Source organism: Lygodium microphyllum, chromosome 16 (assembly GCF_053477565.2).
Source record: "Lygodium microphyllum isolate KBCC chromosome 16, Lygodium_microphyllum_v1.1.10, whole genome shotgun sequence".
Taxonomy (NCBI): Eukaryota; Viridiplantae; Streptophyta; class Polypodiopsida; order Schizaeales; family Lygodiaceae; genus Lygodium; species Lygodium microphyllum.
The window spans coordinates 91544057-91560411 of NC_141150.1; the positions used below are offsets into that span (position 1 = coordinate 91544057).

Below are 16355 nucleotides of genomic sequence, written 5' to 3' on the forward strand. Positions count from 1 at the left end.
GTGACTTTTGGGCATGTTTACCATAAATACAATGATTGCACTGTTCAAAATCAAAGACAGTAAATAACCCAAACGAGAGAGCACTTTCATTTTAGATTGACTCATGTGTCCCAACCGGCTATGCCACAAAGAAACACTTGGCTGCTCAGTTATGGTGACTACATGGTCACGCACATTAGATACATGCAAAGGATACAAGGTATCACTTTTGGACCCCTTGGCAACAATGCGAGCGCCCTTATAGATTTTCCATTTGCTATCCCCAGAGGTGGTGGGATAGCCTTCATCATCTAGTTGCCCTGTGCTTATCAAGCTCTTCTTGAGCTCAGATACATGTTTCACATTATGCAAAACAAACACGAAGCCATGCTGAAATTCCAGTTTTACACTACCAATGCCTGCAATTTTACATGCATAGTTATCCCCCAAGTGGATAACACCACGTACACCACCATTGTAGTCAGAGAACCACTCATGATGCGGTTTGATGTGAAAGGACGCACTTGTATCCAAGTGTGCATATCATCCTCAAAATCTGCAATCAATGCATGTGCACTCAAAGAAGAAGCAAGAAGTGTATCACCATCACTGTTAGTATCATGAGTGACTACATTAACCTCTTCTATCTTCACATTGCTCTTCTTAGCTGGCTGTCCTTTTTTTCAGCCTTGTCATCTTCAGTGTTTATGTTTTTGCCCTTCTTTTTCTTCAATTGAAAACAATCACGTTTGTAGTGTCCTTGTTTGCCACAATGATGGCACTCCGCATTTTTTCCACGAGACTCGTGCTTTGTTTTTAGAACTGCTCTTATGCTGGAATTTGCCTCTAGTGTGTAATGCATTTGAAGACTTGTTTGCTGAGTTATTCTGCCTATTGAGTTCTTCCATCAGCAAAGAAGTCTCCACATCAAAGTATAACAGCTGAGCATTCGAATTACTCAAAGTTGTTTTGAAAGTATCTCAACTTTCAGGTAGAGTGCATAGCAAGAAGGTAGCTTTGAACTCTTCATCAATATGAAAATCCAAAGCAATCGGTTGACTGAAATTTGAGTTAAACTCATTCAAATATACAGACATGGCTGTACCCTCTTTCATGCGAAAGTCCATCAGTTTTTCCAGCCAAAAAACTTTGCTGGCTACACTTTTTTGAGCATACAATTCTTCAAGCCTTTGCCACATTGCATATGTTGAATTTAGCTTCTTAATGTTGAAGAGCAAGTTGTCTGACATTGAGAGCTCAATGGTAGAGTGAGCAAGCTCGTCCAAGTCATCCCACTCGTCTTGTTCCATGTTTGCTGGTTTGATTCCCTTTGTTTTGATGGGCTTTACATGTTTCTTCTGCACCAAGACATTGTAGCATTGTTTCTGTTAGATTGCAAAATTATGGACACCCTCAAGCTTCTTAATATGCAAAAGATTACTGCTTCACTGTTTCCAGCCATAATTTGCAGTCCCAAATTGACTAAGCAGTCACCAAAGGCAAGCCCAAATGTGACACAAGTAACACACGGTACACAAAAGTACCAACCAGCAATGAAAAAATCTCGGGATTGCAGAAATTTCAGATCTGCAAATAGAATTTCAGAATAAAGGTGTCTATTGCTGCACTTCTCAAGCAATTACTGACATATTTAGGGACCAAGCCACAAGTTACATTTGAAATCCCCAAAATTTCATTGCAATATTTGCTTCAAAGGCATTCCTGGGCACGAATTTGACAATTTTGATCAAAAGCCCCAAATTTTTAGAGGGTAATCTGTCCAGATTAAATCAATACATGTACCCAAGTGCATGTACCAAACATTTGTTACATAGATTGAAGGGATTTTGCAAAAGCCCCAAATTTATTGGGTTCAGAGTGCACAAATTTTAGTGAAATTGAAAAAATTCCACTAAAATGTAAAAATCCCCCAAAATTCTCGGGCAGATGTGCACCAAATGTGCAATTTTTGAGTCTTATTGTTTTGTCTCGTGCTTAAGTATCCAAATCGGAGAAAAGCCCTAATTTTCTTGGGCAAAATTTCACGTTGTGCCTTTGTGTGTGAGCGTCTGGTAAAATAATTGCAGAATTTAAGGAGAAAATTTTGAAAAGGAAAAGAAGACGTGATGGGTCTGTCCTGGTGTTGACTAGGTTCCGTCAAATTTGACGCCTGGCCTGCGACTTCTCATCGGATTGTCCCGTTGCCTGTCTGTGTACCTGTATCCTATCGACTGCTTGTAGAAAGTGTTGTGTGGGCTGCGACCTGTCACTTACTACTTGTTGTGTCCCCTAGGGCATCTGAAACTTGTCACGTGCTACCCGTTGTGTGCCCCTGCTTGTTGAGCCCGCCTGCGACACGTGTCGACTACACGAGTCTGCTCTCCTGACAGTCTGCTGCCTACCGACTAGTCTGCATGCCACGTGTCAGTGTGGTGATGCTTCCCTATCCCTATGGCTTGACGCCCGTCACTGGCTCTGATACTAGTTTGTTAGAGCTTGACGGATCTGGATTGAGTGAGCTGAGGGTGAGCGTGTCAGATATTGCACAGAGAGGAGAGAGCAATAGAGAGGAGTGCGAGCACGACACAATGGATGTTCGGCACAAAGATGAGTGTACCATTGTTTAGGTTTTGATAATATATAAGGTACAAGAGTGTAAGGGTGCGTTCACACCCGAACATTGTAAAAAGCACGGTGAGTCTTTATTCCGAACACAGTTAGAGCCGTGACTTTAGTTCGGGCTTTGTCAGGTTCAACAGAGCAGGGGTTCAGTATATTGCCTAGTGCCCAAGGGGGAGGTAGCACTTCCACTCTTCCAGTTATGGACAACTCTTGTATGTAGTGGATCTTAGATGTATTCAGCATGCATCCAAGGTATTGTGCTAACAGTATGTTTGCCATGAGGTCACTACTTAGTGTACTAGTCATTGTGAGATGTATATAGATGAGTATGAGTTTCACCCAAGCACTGAAACTATACTTTTGTATCAGCTTATGATCAGTTTGACATGAATTTTGCCTCAATTTTGAGATTGAAATTTTGATCGGTATGAGAACTATTTATGGTCACTTTTGGGATCAATTTTGCATTAATCTTTGCATTGATTGTTGGTCAGTTTTTGCAATGAGTTTGTGATCAGTTTGGGGTCACATTTTGCAGCAGTTTGTGATTAGTTCTCAGATCAGCAAGTGATCAGTTTATGATCAAACTATGATCGGTTTTAACTGGTTTACAACTCCTTTCATAGACAACAACATGTTAGTGAATGCTATTGATAGTTTCAGCCATAGTTTATGCTGAATTGATGCTTTTCTATGGTTGATTAGAACAATTGAGAAACATGAGTTATAGATGCATTCAATGAGTTTCTAGCAACAATTTTAGATTGATTTTCAGTTTTATGTTATGTATATGCTGGCTGGAAATTTTCAATAGGTTTGGGGCATGTAGCATGGTTGGACAACAGTGTGCAATGTTGTGATTGTGATGCCTTATGGAAATTCTAGTGTAGTATGCTTTTCCTTTGGCACAATGTAATGCAATCGAGAATGATTGCAGGGGTTTCAAGGGGGAGGTCTATCACGGGGATGTGAAATTTTGAGATGCTTTAATCTTGTTGATAACATTTGATTAAGCTATTAATCAAATGTGCAAGGTTGTTTAGCACATGTAATGCACATGGCAACTATTTCATGGTAAATGCAGTGGATCTCAAAGGCAAAAGTTGTGATAAGTTATGCCAATTGGGCTTTGGGGGTTAGTTAGTGTCAGTTTTGACCTTGGGACAGTAAATTTTTCACCCAGGACTTGCACAAAAGGAACCACCAATTGGCCAAATGTTACTACAAGTCACAATGAATGGGCTGGCATCTAAATTCCCTAACAATTACACAAAATTTAGATGTTGAATTTAGTGTACGACGCTTTCATTAATTGGCATGGGTTCCAAGGTGGTGGTCAAATCCTAATTTTTGTAGAAATTTAGGGTTTACAACAAAGATCTCTATTTTGTTCACCAAATTTGGTTGAGATATGCTCAAAATGGTTGAAAAATGCTGAGATCTTTTGAGAATGGATTGGAGAAGGTGAGAGAAAGCCAAGATGAGAGAGAAATCTGATTTTCTTTGCACGAAAACCCTAAATTCGACCTATTGCCCCAGCTTGCATTTAATGCAATCATCTATTGCCAGGCACCTCCAAAATGTTGTCACTTGATCAACAATGTTGTTGCCATCCCAAGGAAGGTGACTCCCTGCTGTCCCTTGTGTAATGAGGCTCCCAGATGGCTGTCTTCTGTAGCAAATTGCTGTTCTTTAATTTGAAAGTGGACCAACAACTCTCTCTCTCCCCCTTTCAAGCTGTAATCTAACTAAATGGTTGAGACGTAACCCCCAAAAACGTTTTCTCAGCTTGCATGTACATTTTGCCAAGTGGCAGCCTTCTAAACCGATTTTCAGTATTATCTTGCCATTTACTTATTTTTAGAATTTAATAATCTTGAAAATTAATTTCAGCCTTCCTGACCTTGCTCAAAATTAAAGGTGTCCATTCATAATTAAATTGGCTAGGCTATTTACAACCTAGCTGGTCCTCAACCTTTGTTGACCCTTAGATTGACATTAAGTAATTAACACTAGTCCCTAGTATCACCACCAACACTTATTGGCCAAATAATTGTCCTAGGGTTAAAACCGACACCAACTGATCCCCAAAGCCCAACTTGCATAACTTATCACAGCTTTTGCCTTTACACCCATTGCATCCTTGGAATCCTTGGCCTGTTACCATAAAATAACTGCCATGTGCATCACATGTGCTAAACAACCTTGCATATTTGATTAATAACTTAATCAAATGTTATTAGCAAGATTAAAGCATCTCAAATTTTCACATCTTTGTGACATTTTATTATCCTTCTTATCATCTTGCTTCTTGTTGTTGTTTGCCTTCTTGTTTTTCCCTCTTGCACTTGCGGTAAAGGCCTTGGTAGAGCGTGATCCATCGGCTCCGATATCTTTGAGTCGCTTGTCATACTCCAAGACAAGCAAAGCGAACTTCTCCCAAAGAAGAGTTTCATGTATCTTGGAGGTAAGTGGACTAATGTAGAAGACATTGTACTTAGAATTGGGTAAGAACCATTGCCATGTCGTGTGAAGATATTGTTTGACCTAGGGATGCAAGGTCATCCCGCATATCTTCCATCTTGTTGATGTGGTCATTCATAGAAGTAGAGTCATCAATTTGAAAGCATTCCGAGTTTTTTCTTAAGCATAATATGGTGGGCAAAGGTCTTTTTATGATAGAGAGAAGAGAGTTTTATCCACATCTTCACAAAGGGTGCCATCATGGCAATATGAGGGCTAGAAGGATGGGCTCTATGTGAGACATGTAAAGAAGTGGGAGGAGGAGAAAGCCACTCTGATCTATAGGATCTCTCAGAATGATGTTCAATCTCTATTCTTTGCGTTGCTCTTCGCAACGTTCTGATTGGTTAGAATACCTATCTTCAAAGGAAAAGATGGGTTCCTAGACATCAAACACATTGAATTGGCAGTACTCCATCTCTGTAATAAACCTGCAATCACACTAAGATATTTGTGTTTTGGTGTTGCGATACTTGAATGTAGGGAAAATCAGCTACACCTTGTAGAGGAAGATTATAGAATCTCAGGCAGTTGATAGAAGGCCCTGAAAAAGTAGCAAGCTCATTCTCTTTGCAACAAATCTGCTCCAAATAGCAACCTAGATGTGGTCTCCTCTTGTGAAAGCCTCCATATCCTCATTTAGGTGAGGATACCATCTGAGAGTGCACAATGGAAGAGACACACAAATATGGAGAGGAGAGAGTGACAACAAGAGAGAAGATAATGAATGGATAATCTGCACAGAATCTGAATGGAAGGCTGAATACGACAGTGGATTGATCAGTCCTTGCACAGAGCCTAAGGTGTTAGCAAGGGCACCAGATCAGGTTGATGATGGTGGCTATGCTGGGTATGGAGAATGTCGAAGATAGTGTGTGCTCAACCTGTAGAAGAAAGATGAATGAGTCTGCCAGTTGGGGGAGCTGCATGTATATAGCAATAGAAGCCAAAAATTGGACAACTAGGTATGAGCAATAAATGCTGGTGTAGTTGGCCAATCAAAACTGGCCGATCAGCCTGCAATAATGGGGAAAAACCTGGCACAAATCCGAAGAACTGTTTGTTCCCTGTTGGGCACAAAAAATAGGCTGCCTAGCAGCTGAAAGAGAAATGCAGATGGCTGATGATAGTGTGAACTGTTGGGAATAAAGTCTTATTGTGCCTTTTTTACTGTGTTTGGGTGTGAACGCACCCTTACACTCTGTACTTTATATATATTCAAAACCTAAAATGTGGTACACAAGTCTTTGTACCAAACATCAAGTGTCGTGCTCACTCTTCTCACTCTACTGCTCTCAACTCCCTTCACTCTCAGCTCAGCTCGCACACAACCTCCGCAACAAACTGGTATTAGAGTGCATAGGCTGTGCACGTTTCGCGAAGCAAGTGACGGTCGTCAGGCCATGTGATAGGCGAGCAAGAGCTTCAGGCACCAGTCGTCAATGTTTGGTAGGTGCAGGAGAGAGAGTCGCACAGGCGATAGGTTGGAGTGACCAGCCTCATCAAGATCTGCACTTGAAATGTGAATTGCAACGTGATGAAATGGGTAGATGGGACGAACAATGTTGACGTGATGTGTTGAAGGCACACACGGGCAGGCGGAGTTGACGACACTCGTACAGGTCAACACGTCGAGTTCGAGATTTGACGAACGTCTTCTTTTTTGTCAATTTTTTGTGAAATTCCTGAAATTTTTCCATTCTCCCCTTTGCTGGGTGTTTATATGTACAAGCACAATGTGCAAATTTGACCCAGAAATTTGGGGCTTTTCTCGGATTTGGGGATTTTAATGCAGAAGTGGACAATTTGACTCAGAAATTGCGAAGTTAGTGCACAATTGCTCGTAAAATTTTGGGGCTTTTCACATTTTAGTGAAATTTATTCCATTTCAGTAAAATTTGTGCACATCGGACCCGAATAATTTGGGGCTTTTGCAGAATTTCATCAATTTGTGCAAGAATTGTTTGGTATATGCACTTGGGCACTTGAATTGATGCAATTTTGAATAGATTATCCTAAAAAAATTTGAGGCCTTTTACCCAAATGGTCAAATTTATGCTCGAGAATGCCTTTGGAGCAAAAATTGCAGTGAAATTTTGGGGATTTCACATGTAATTGTTGGCTTGGTCTCTAATTGTGTCAAAAATTGCTTGAGGAGTGCATCAAACGACATTTTTAATTCTGAAAACTCATTTGCAGATCTGAAAATTTCTGCAATCTTGAGTTTTTTCATTGCTGATTGGTACTCTTGGGCACTATGGTCACTTGTGTCATATTTGGGCTTGCCTTTGGTGATTGGTTAGTCAATTTGGGATTGCAAATTATGGCTGGAAACAGTGACAGCAGTAATCTTTTGCACATTAAGAAGCTTGAGGGTGCCTATAATTTTCCAATCTGGCAAAAACAATGCTATAATGTCTTGGTGCAGAAGAAACATGTAAAGCCCATCGAAACAAAGGGAATCAAACCAACAGAACATGGAACAAGACGAGTGGGATGACTTGGATGAGCTTGCTCGCTCTACCATTGAGCTCTAAGTGTCAGACAACTTGCTCTTCAACATTGAGAAGCTGAATTCAGCATATGCAATGTAGCAAAGGCTTGATAAATTGTATGCTTAGTAAACTGGTGACAACAGTTTTGAAAACAGAGCATGAGTCTTGTGGAAAAAATGTGGAGTGCCATCATTGTGGCAAAAAAGGGCACTACGAACGGGATTGTTTTCAATTGAAGAAAGAGAAGCGCAAAAACATAAACACTGAAGATGACAAGGCTGAAAGAAAGGATAGCTAGCCGGCAAAGAAGAGCAATGTGAAGATAGAAGAGGTTAATGTAGTCACTCATGATACTAATTGTGATGGTGATGTACTTCTTGCTTCTTCTTTGAGTGCACATGCATTGATTGCAGATTTTGAGGATAATATGTACACTTGGATACTTGATTCAGGTCTTTTCACGCCACACCACATCATGAGTGGCTCTCTGATTACAATGGTGGTGTATGTGGTGTTGTCCACTTGGGGGATAACTAGTTATACATGTAAAATTGCAGGCATTGGTAGTGTGAAACCGGAATTTCAGCACAGCTCCGTGTTTGTTTTGCATAATGTGAGACATGTACCTCAGCTCAAGAAGAGCTTGATAAGCATAAGACAACTAGATGATAAAGGCTATCACACCACCTTTAGGGATAGCAAATGGAAAATCTATAAGGGCGCTCACATTGTTGCCAAGGGGTCCAAAAGTAATATCTTGTATACTTTGCATGTATCTAATGTGTGTGACCATGTAGTCGCCATAACTAAGCAACCAAGTGTTTCTTTGTGGCATAGCTGGTTGGGACAAATGAATCAATTTGGAATGAAAGTGCTCTTTTGTTTGGGTTATTTACCGTCTTTGAGGTATGCTGATTTTGAATAATTTGATCATTGTATTTATGGTAAACATGCTCAAACGTCGCACAAAAAATCTCTTTCTCTAAAGTCTTCACCCTTAGAGTTAGTACATTTAGATATATGTCAAATGCTAGGATTATCTCTAGGGGAAAAGAAGTATTTTAGTATCTTTGTTGATGATGCCACATGCAAAGTTTGGGTTTATCCAATTCGTCGCGAAGACTAGGCCTTGGATGAATTAAAAAAATTCCACGCAGTTACTGAAAATCAGACCAGCAAGACATTAAAATGTCTTCGCTTTGACAATGGTGGGGAATATGTGTTCAAAGCCTTTCAAGACTTTTGTGACAGTAAAGGGATTAAGAGGGAGCTTACTGCTCCTCATAATCCACCCCAAAATGGTGTTGCAGAGCGTATGAATCGGACCATTCAAGACAAGGTCCGTACAATGCTGTCACATGTTGCTTTACTCTATGGTTTTTGGGCAGAGGCTGTTATGACAGTCGTACACTTGATTAATTGGTCACCAAACAGGTCTTTTGGGGGGGGGGGGAGGGAAGGGGAGTTTCCCAAGAAATGTGGTCCTGTACTTGCATGAGAGCAAGTTGTTAATGCAGATTTATAGGATGAACAACCAGTAAATATTGACCACTGGGTCCGTAGATCGACCAGAGTGCAAAAACAGCCAAATAGTTTTGTTTTTGGAGTAAACGATGTGCCTGATTATGTCATATTAATAGATTGTGGTGAACCGTCATGCTTCCAGGAAGCAATGGACAGACAAGATAGTAAGAAATGGCAAAAAAACAATGCTATTAGAAATGGAATCTCTCATGAGAAGAATGGCACTTGGGATCTGGTACATTTGCCAAAAGGACAAAAAGTGCTACCTTGCAAAGGGGTTTATAAAATGAAAGTCACCTCTAGTTCTTTGCCCAAGTACAAGGCACGCTTGGTTGCTAAAGGGTACAAGCAAGAACATGGAATTGATTTTGATGAAATCTTTTATCTTGTAGTCAAAATGACTACTTTGCGAACCATCTTAGGCTTGCATCTGAGGACATGGAACTCATACAAATGGATGTAAAACCGCCTTCTTACATGGTGATGTGTATGAGGAAATCTATATGCAGTAGCCTGACGGTTTTGTTGCAAAGGGAAAAGAGCACATGGTATGTAAACTCAACAAAAGTCTGTATCAGCTGAAGCAGGCACCATGCGAATGGTATCACAAATTTGATACATTCATGTAATCTTAGGGATTTCATCGTTCTCAAGTTGATCACTGCTTATATACCAAGAAGGCAGCAGATGGCAGTCCTATTCTCTTGTTATTGTATGTGAATGACATGCTAATTGTAGGCAAGGATGTTCATGCCTTGGACTCCTTGAAACAGAGTCTACACAATAACTTTGATATGAAAGATCTTGGTGAGGAAAATCACATTCTTGGCATGCGTATACTCAGAGACAGATCAAAGGGTCTTCTTTATCTGTCACAACAGGTGTATATTATGAAAGTTTTGCAACGCTTCAATATGGAGGGGGAAAAAGCTATTAGTGTACCATTGCCTCCATATGTGAAACTTAGTGCAGACGACAACCCTACATCAGATGATGGTAAGGTTGAAATCGCCAAGATACCTTATGTTTCAGCTGTTGGTAGCTTGATGTATGCTATGGTTGCTACATGTCCTAACATTGCATTTGCGGTGGGAGTGGTTAGTAGATACATGGCATATCGTGGCAAAAAGCATTGGAAAGTAGTGAAGGGTATCATGAGACACCTTAAGGGCAAGGATTTGTGTACATGCTTTAGTAAGCAGAAGTCATTTGTTGTTGGTTTCACGGATGCAGACTATGCTCGCCATCGTGACTACAGGAAGTCTACTTCAGGATATGTGTTTATGTTCATAGAAGGAACAATCTCTTGGATATCTAGGCTGCAAAAGTGTGTTGCAGTGTCTACTACAGAGGCAGAATATGTTGTTGCCACAGAGGCATGCAAAGAGGCTTTATGGCTTTCACGCTTGGTAAGAGAGCTTGGGATTACAGAGATTCCTATCCTCCACTATGACAGTCACAGTGCTATCATGCTAGCACGGAATCCTGTCTTTCACGTAGGTGAAGTATCACTTTATCAGGAATGTACTTGACAACAAAGGCATTGAGCTTGTCAAGGTACATACAGATGATAATCATGCAGACCTTCTCACGAAAGGTCTTTTAGCCGAGCGGTTTGCTCATTGCCGCCAGATATGCGTCTTTCAGCTTTGTACATACATACACTTAGCTGATTCTTTTCTCTACCTTCAAGCTTTAGGTGGGAGGTTGTTGGGAATAAAGGTTTACTGTGCCTTTTTACCGTGTTCGGGTGTGAACGCACCCTTACACTTTGTACTTTATATATATTCAAAACTTAAAAATGTGGTACACAAGTCATTGTACCAAAAATCAAGTGTTGTGCTCACTCTACTGCTCTCAACTCCCTTCACTCTCAGCTCAGCTCGCACACAACCTCCGCAACATGAACATACTCAAAACTCACTGAAAAAGAAATTCACACAAACAGAATGGGCTGAAATAGTCAGAGCTCCTTTGTCTCTGTTGGACTTTGATGGAGCTCATAACCTGGTAGGGACTGATCAATCCATCATTGTGTTTGGCATTCTTTCCAGATTCAGTGCAGATTTCTCTTTCTTTCCTGCTGGCTTCTCTCTTCTCCTTTTCTCTTCATGTTTGTGTTCCTCTTCTGTTGTGTACTCACACACCCAAGAACTTTGGAAGGCGCATCTCATTTAGGGGGCCAGCTAGTGAGGATGGCCAACTCTCAACTTAGAGACCAGGGAATGATCAACGATCAGATTTCTTCATTTTAGCCAGGTGTGATGGCAGGTTGTCTACAACTTGTGATTTGTATGGGTAAAGTTTTTATTTTGTTACTCCTTTTGATATTGAGATTTTTGTCCAAAGTCCCCATAGAGACCCTGATGCATACCAGTATGTAAACTTCAAGAACAAGAGGATTTAAAAGCTGAAGATCCCACCTACTCTGAAATCCCTGATTCATTTGGCCCTTCCATATTAGGATCAAATGCATCTCCTACTCTTAATTTTAAATGTACATCCATTCTTTTATATTGGCTCTTTTGCATCTTCTCAATCAATTCCATATTAAAAATACAATTATGTCCTTGTAGGTTTTGAGTTTCCCAATGCTATTTACTGGTGAGTACCACTCTATGTTGTTGTGCTTTATCCCTGAGAATGCCACTTGTGCACTATATAACCCACAATCTTGGACCTTGAGTCTAGATGCTCATGTGGGTCTTGCACCCTTCTATTCTCTAATGAATACTATTTTGACTCATGGTAGTACCTTTTCAGCCCCTAAATTTCGAATCCCACTCATGCACATTGCACAGCCTCGAGGACCTCAAGTGCAAGCATTCCATTCTCATGCCGTGTGCTCCCCTTCTACCTCTCACTTGCCCAATTTAATTCACACACATCTATGCTGAGTTGGCTTCATTACGTCTACCCAATACTAACTTGCCTGTAAATTCTAGCTTCATGCTGCACATGGATCCACCATGCAAGGAATCCCTATTTTGCATAGTGGACAGCTTCAGGTCAATCTCCAAGTTTACTTGATTTTGCACACATTGCCAAAATCCTAGCCATGTTGACAATGCATGTTGTATGAAGGCTAGACAGTCCACAACTAGCCTAACTTTAATTGGTAACCATACCTTGTGCACATCAAGGGGCAGGATTCCTGATGTATCCTTTGTCCCCTGAATATAGACACACACAAACCTCCTCTTGCAGTCATTGGCTATAAGAACTGGACTATGAAGTCTGATGATGACCCTATCCTTATGCTAGTTGTCCATTAGGGCCCTTAGGCTAGTTGGTCTAGTCATCCTGTAGAAGGCTAGTTAGGCTACTCTATTTAGGGTCCTTTTCTAGACAAGCCTTTAGGATAGGCGAAGTAGAATGTTTTGCTATGCAGCACGTAGGCTTGCATTTACTATCTCCATTGTGCTTTCTTTGGGTTTACCTTGTATCCTCAACTTTGCACCAAATATGGGACAAGTTTTCTTATGGTACTTGCATGCTGTCTTGTATGTCAACTATGGACTAACATTCCAGGGATCTATTGGTTTCAATTGGATGGGAGCCATGAATCTTTCGCCAATACCTTGGGGTCCCATGTTGTCTCCCAGTTGAACCCTACTTCTTTGATGAGTGTGAAGGCTTGCTCTTGAAGCCAGTCACTGTTTTCCACACATTACTGCATCACCGCTACCCTTCGGGGATGGATACACGACAATTCTCTTTGTATGACATTAAAAGATTTTACATATGAGAGATCCAAACCAGAAGTACCCAAAAGAAGATAACCGTGGCTTTTGCTGATCACGCTGGGATCTAGGGCAGCGGTCTAATGCCTTGGTCTCTTAGGGGTCAGTGTACAATTGGTCTCTTAGGATCTAGATGCTAATAGGAACAAAGAGTCCTCTTGAAATGTTGACTTCATGCTACTGGGTGGTTTAGATATTTCTTCTTGGATAAGTGCTTTTATCTTAGACTGAAATGGTATTGACATTTCGGAATTGAGACAGAAACAGGTGTAATTTAAGAAGTCCTTTTAATGTGCTCAACATGCTTCCATGCACCTGATTTTTTGAGATCATTGTATTATTCAGATAAAAAATCATGTTGATCATAATGGTTTTGTGCTGTAGTACTAGCAATTTTAATCTTGCATTTGCCATACAGAGTAGCTTGAAAAGAAGTACACTGAAAAAAGAAGAAACAGAAAAGTGTAGTTCCTAGTGTTAATGTTATATCATTTGTCTCTGCTCTTATCTGCCACAGAGGGCACTGTTTCTGCTTTTGGGCTGGGCGTTGGGGTCGGGGTTGTGCTTATGTCGGCCAACAACCAGAATGAGCTTGGGAACTTCAGAAGCTTATTGAGGGAAACAGAGGCTTTGATCCATGAATTCAAAAAGCAAGTGAAAGCTGCTGAAGTGGTTCTGCAGAACTCATGTAAAGAAAGTTTTGATGATAAAATGATGCTCTTAAATTCAGAAGTACCTGGTGAAACTTGTCAATCACATCAAGTCGAGGAACTTACTTCTGTAGTAAGTAAAAGCCCTCTGAAACTCTTTGATCTAGCTAATGAGACATCTGAGAGTATTATTACGATGGACCACACAAATGGCATGGCTGATCTGGAAGCCGAGCTTGAGGCAGAACTTCAACGAATGGAACTCAGCATGAGTAGTACTGCTCCTTTCTATTGTGAAAAAGAAAAGACATCTGCTGAAGAAGTAAGTTGATCACATTCCTTTAGGTATTCTATGTCATGTACAATAATCAACTCTGGAGCTGAATTTTCTCCTAGTTCTCGAGTTGGTGTTGAATCACCTTGCTAATGAAGTTGTGCTGTTCACACACACACACACACACACACACACACACACACACACACACACACACGGAGGGAAAGGGTTTTGTTTACAGAAACAGTTCAGCTACTCTATTGCAGAACATTCAACCTCATACCTTGGTTTATTGTTGATCTGCAGCTTGTTCTGGATGAATCGGCAGATATGTATAGTGAAGGGCATTTAGATTTACAATTTCTGGCAGAGTCTGATTCAGACAATTATTTAGATGACGATGATGATGACATCCAGATTGATCTCCATGATAAAGCTGGAGATCGGGTGGTTGATGACGAGCTTTATGAATGCAACTACCCTGTTTCTCCCAGGGATTTGGAAAGGAGATTATGGCCTGTGTTAGAGGAAAGACAGCTGGAACATATATCTGAACTAGAAAATGTTCTCCAATTGACAAATACCAAATTGTTGTCAAAAGAAAGGGAGGTTCAGTGGTGGAAAGATCGAGTATTGTGGCTAATGGAGGCCTCATTAGGTGATAATTCAGGTTCCCAACACCCTAGGATATCCATGGTTGATAGGCCCACAGTGGATGCAAAGGTCTGAAGCTGATCACATGCTAATTTGGCAGTTATGACTGCAATTTGGTTCGACAGGGAGTTTCAAATGCTGTTGACATTGTAAATGGCCCATAAGCTCGATCTATGATTGCAGGATGAGCATGTTTTACAATGGCAACATAAATCTTCTTGGTTATGTGGCAGATAGAAGAATGCTTTCGTTGCGATACTATACAATCTGTTGAATTAGGGATCTTCTCGTTGCTGGCTTTTATCATTGTTGAAGCAGATTGCCCAGGAATGCCCTCTAGGCCATTAGTTCGCGTGTTTCTTCAGAAGGCATGCATATCACATGCAACAGAACATCACGTCCCACTACCAACCGAGGGAAGATCAAGTGTTGAAATATCTTTTGGATCCAAAGATTTGTGGATATCATGAAGTCTGTAATCTGCAACTTGTACATCCTTTCAAGTGTTTTTATGCTTATTGATTTCTGCTTGACCAATTTCCTTGTGCATATATTATTCTTTTTCTCCTATACCACATGTTATACAAATCTTGATGAAGTCTTCAAGAGCTTATAGTACAAAGGGGAAATGCCTATTTGGAGGACTTGCTCTACTAAATGAGCTAGCCACTCCAATTAAATTATGGGGTGGGACATGATGAGCCCCTCCTTCCGTGCGTCAGTGGCTGCAGCTGAGGCCCCCTGAGATGCCACCTCTGCTCCTGCCATCATCCCCTACCCATCCAGACCCACCCCACCCCAACCTGCCCCGCCAAAACCACCCTCATTGCTGGTGTTCCGCACCTGGGTGCACCTCTTATTGTGCTGGTTCCCCACCGCTGTGCACAATGCTTTGGTTTTCTCCCCCAACAGTCGTCTGCTTGCGCCCCCCATGGGCCCTTCCAAAAACCCCAAAAACAAAAAAGAGCCCCCTTAAAAAAAGCACACGCACAGAAAAAAACAATCAACATTTTCAGTCACTCTCCCCTTCCCAGCTATAACAGGTTTTTTTATCAGCTGTCCCCTCTGCGGCAGCTTTCACCCTTGGACAAACAACATGTGTGGAAGGCCCTAGGTAAAGACATGCAATGGAAACCTTCGGTTCGATGTTGGAGCACTTACGGGTGCCCCCCAATTAAATGCCTTGTGTATCATCCTTTGACTCTTCCACATCCAAAGGTGCCATTGCGGAATCTCACACTAGGGCATGTAGGGGTCCAGCCATCAAGTCTTTCCTTGGAGGCCAATGGATCCTCCAAGCGATAACATCACATCTTATTGTCATTTATTGACAACTAGTCAGCCACCTTCTTGAATTGTGAAGAAAGTACCTGGGGGGTTTCCCCCAAGTCAGCTTGCTACTTGCAAGGGGATGTCCATCAATGAAGAGAACTAAGCTGCCCATAGCTCACATGGCATTGGGTCTCTTAGAGAAGGATCTAGCCACTCCTCCAAGATCATTGCATCTATAGCTTGCTATAAGGCTCCCAATTTTCCATCATGTAAACTTCTCTCCAAACCTTAATGAGTGTGTAGGCCCACCTCCCAACAAACATACTTGACATGAGAGCACTCTCCTAGTTGTAGCATTTCATGATTTGTAATCCGTGGGTTTCAAATTACGTCAATCCCTCTTGGCAAACCGGGGATTGCTAATCCAAGGTCGTACAAAAACACTATGTACCCATAGCAAGTTGCAAATGAAAGATCTGGGTAGTGTGGTTTGTCATGAAGTGAAGACGCACCTCAAGGATGGTCTCCACTCACCACCAAGCCAAGGTTGGCACTCTTGAAAGCCCTTTTAAAGGAGAACTCTCCATGTTTGTCCACTTGGGATGAGCCCTCATTAGAG

General features: G+C 41.3%; 1 protein-coding gene across 3 annotated transcripts in view; it reads left to right on the forward strand.

Moving 5' to 3' along the window:
* LOC148023112 (uncharacterized) overlaps positions 1–14765 on the forward strand; it is a 30428-nt gene extending 15663 nt beyond the window's left edge. For all 3 annotated transcript variants that reach the window (XM_087696106.1, XM_087696107.1, XM_087696108.1), the window contains exons 3-4: positions 13404–13858; positions 14117–14765. In XM_087696106.1, coding sequence (XP_087552232.1) covers positions 13404–13858; positions 14117–14539 — 878 coding nt within the window. In that variant the 3' untranslated portion in view covers positions 14540–14765. The remainder of the gene's footprint in view (positions 1–13403; positions 13859–14116) is intronic.
* The last annotated feature ends 1590 nt before the right edge of the window (positions 14766–16355 follow it).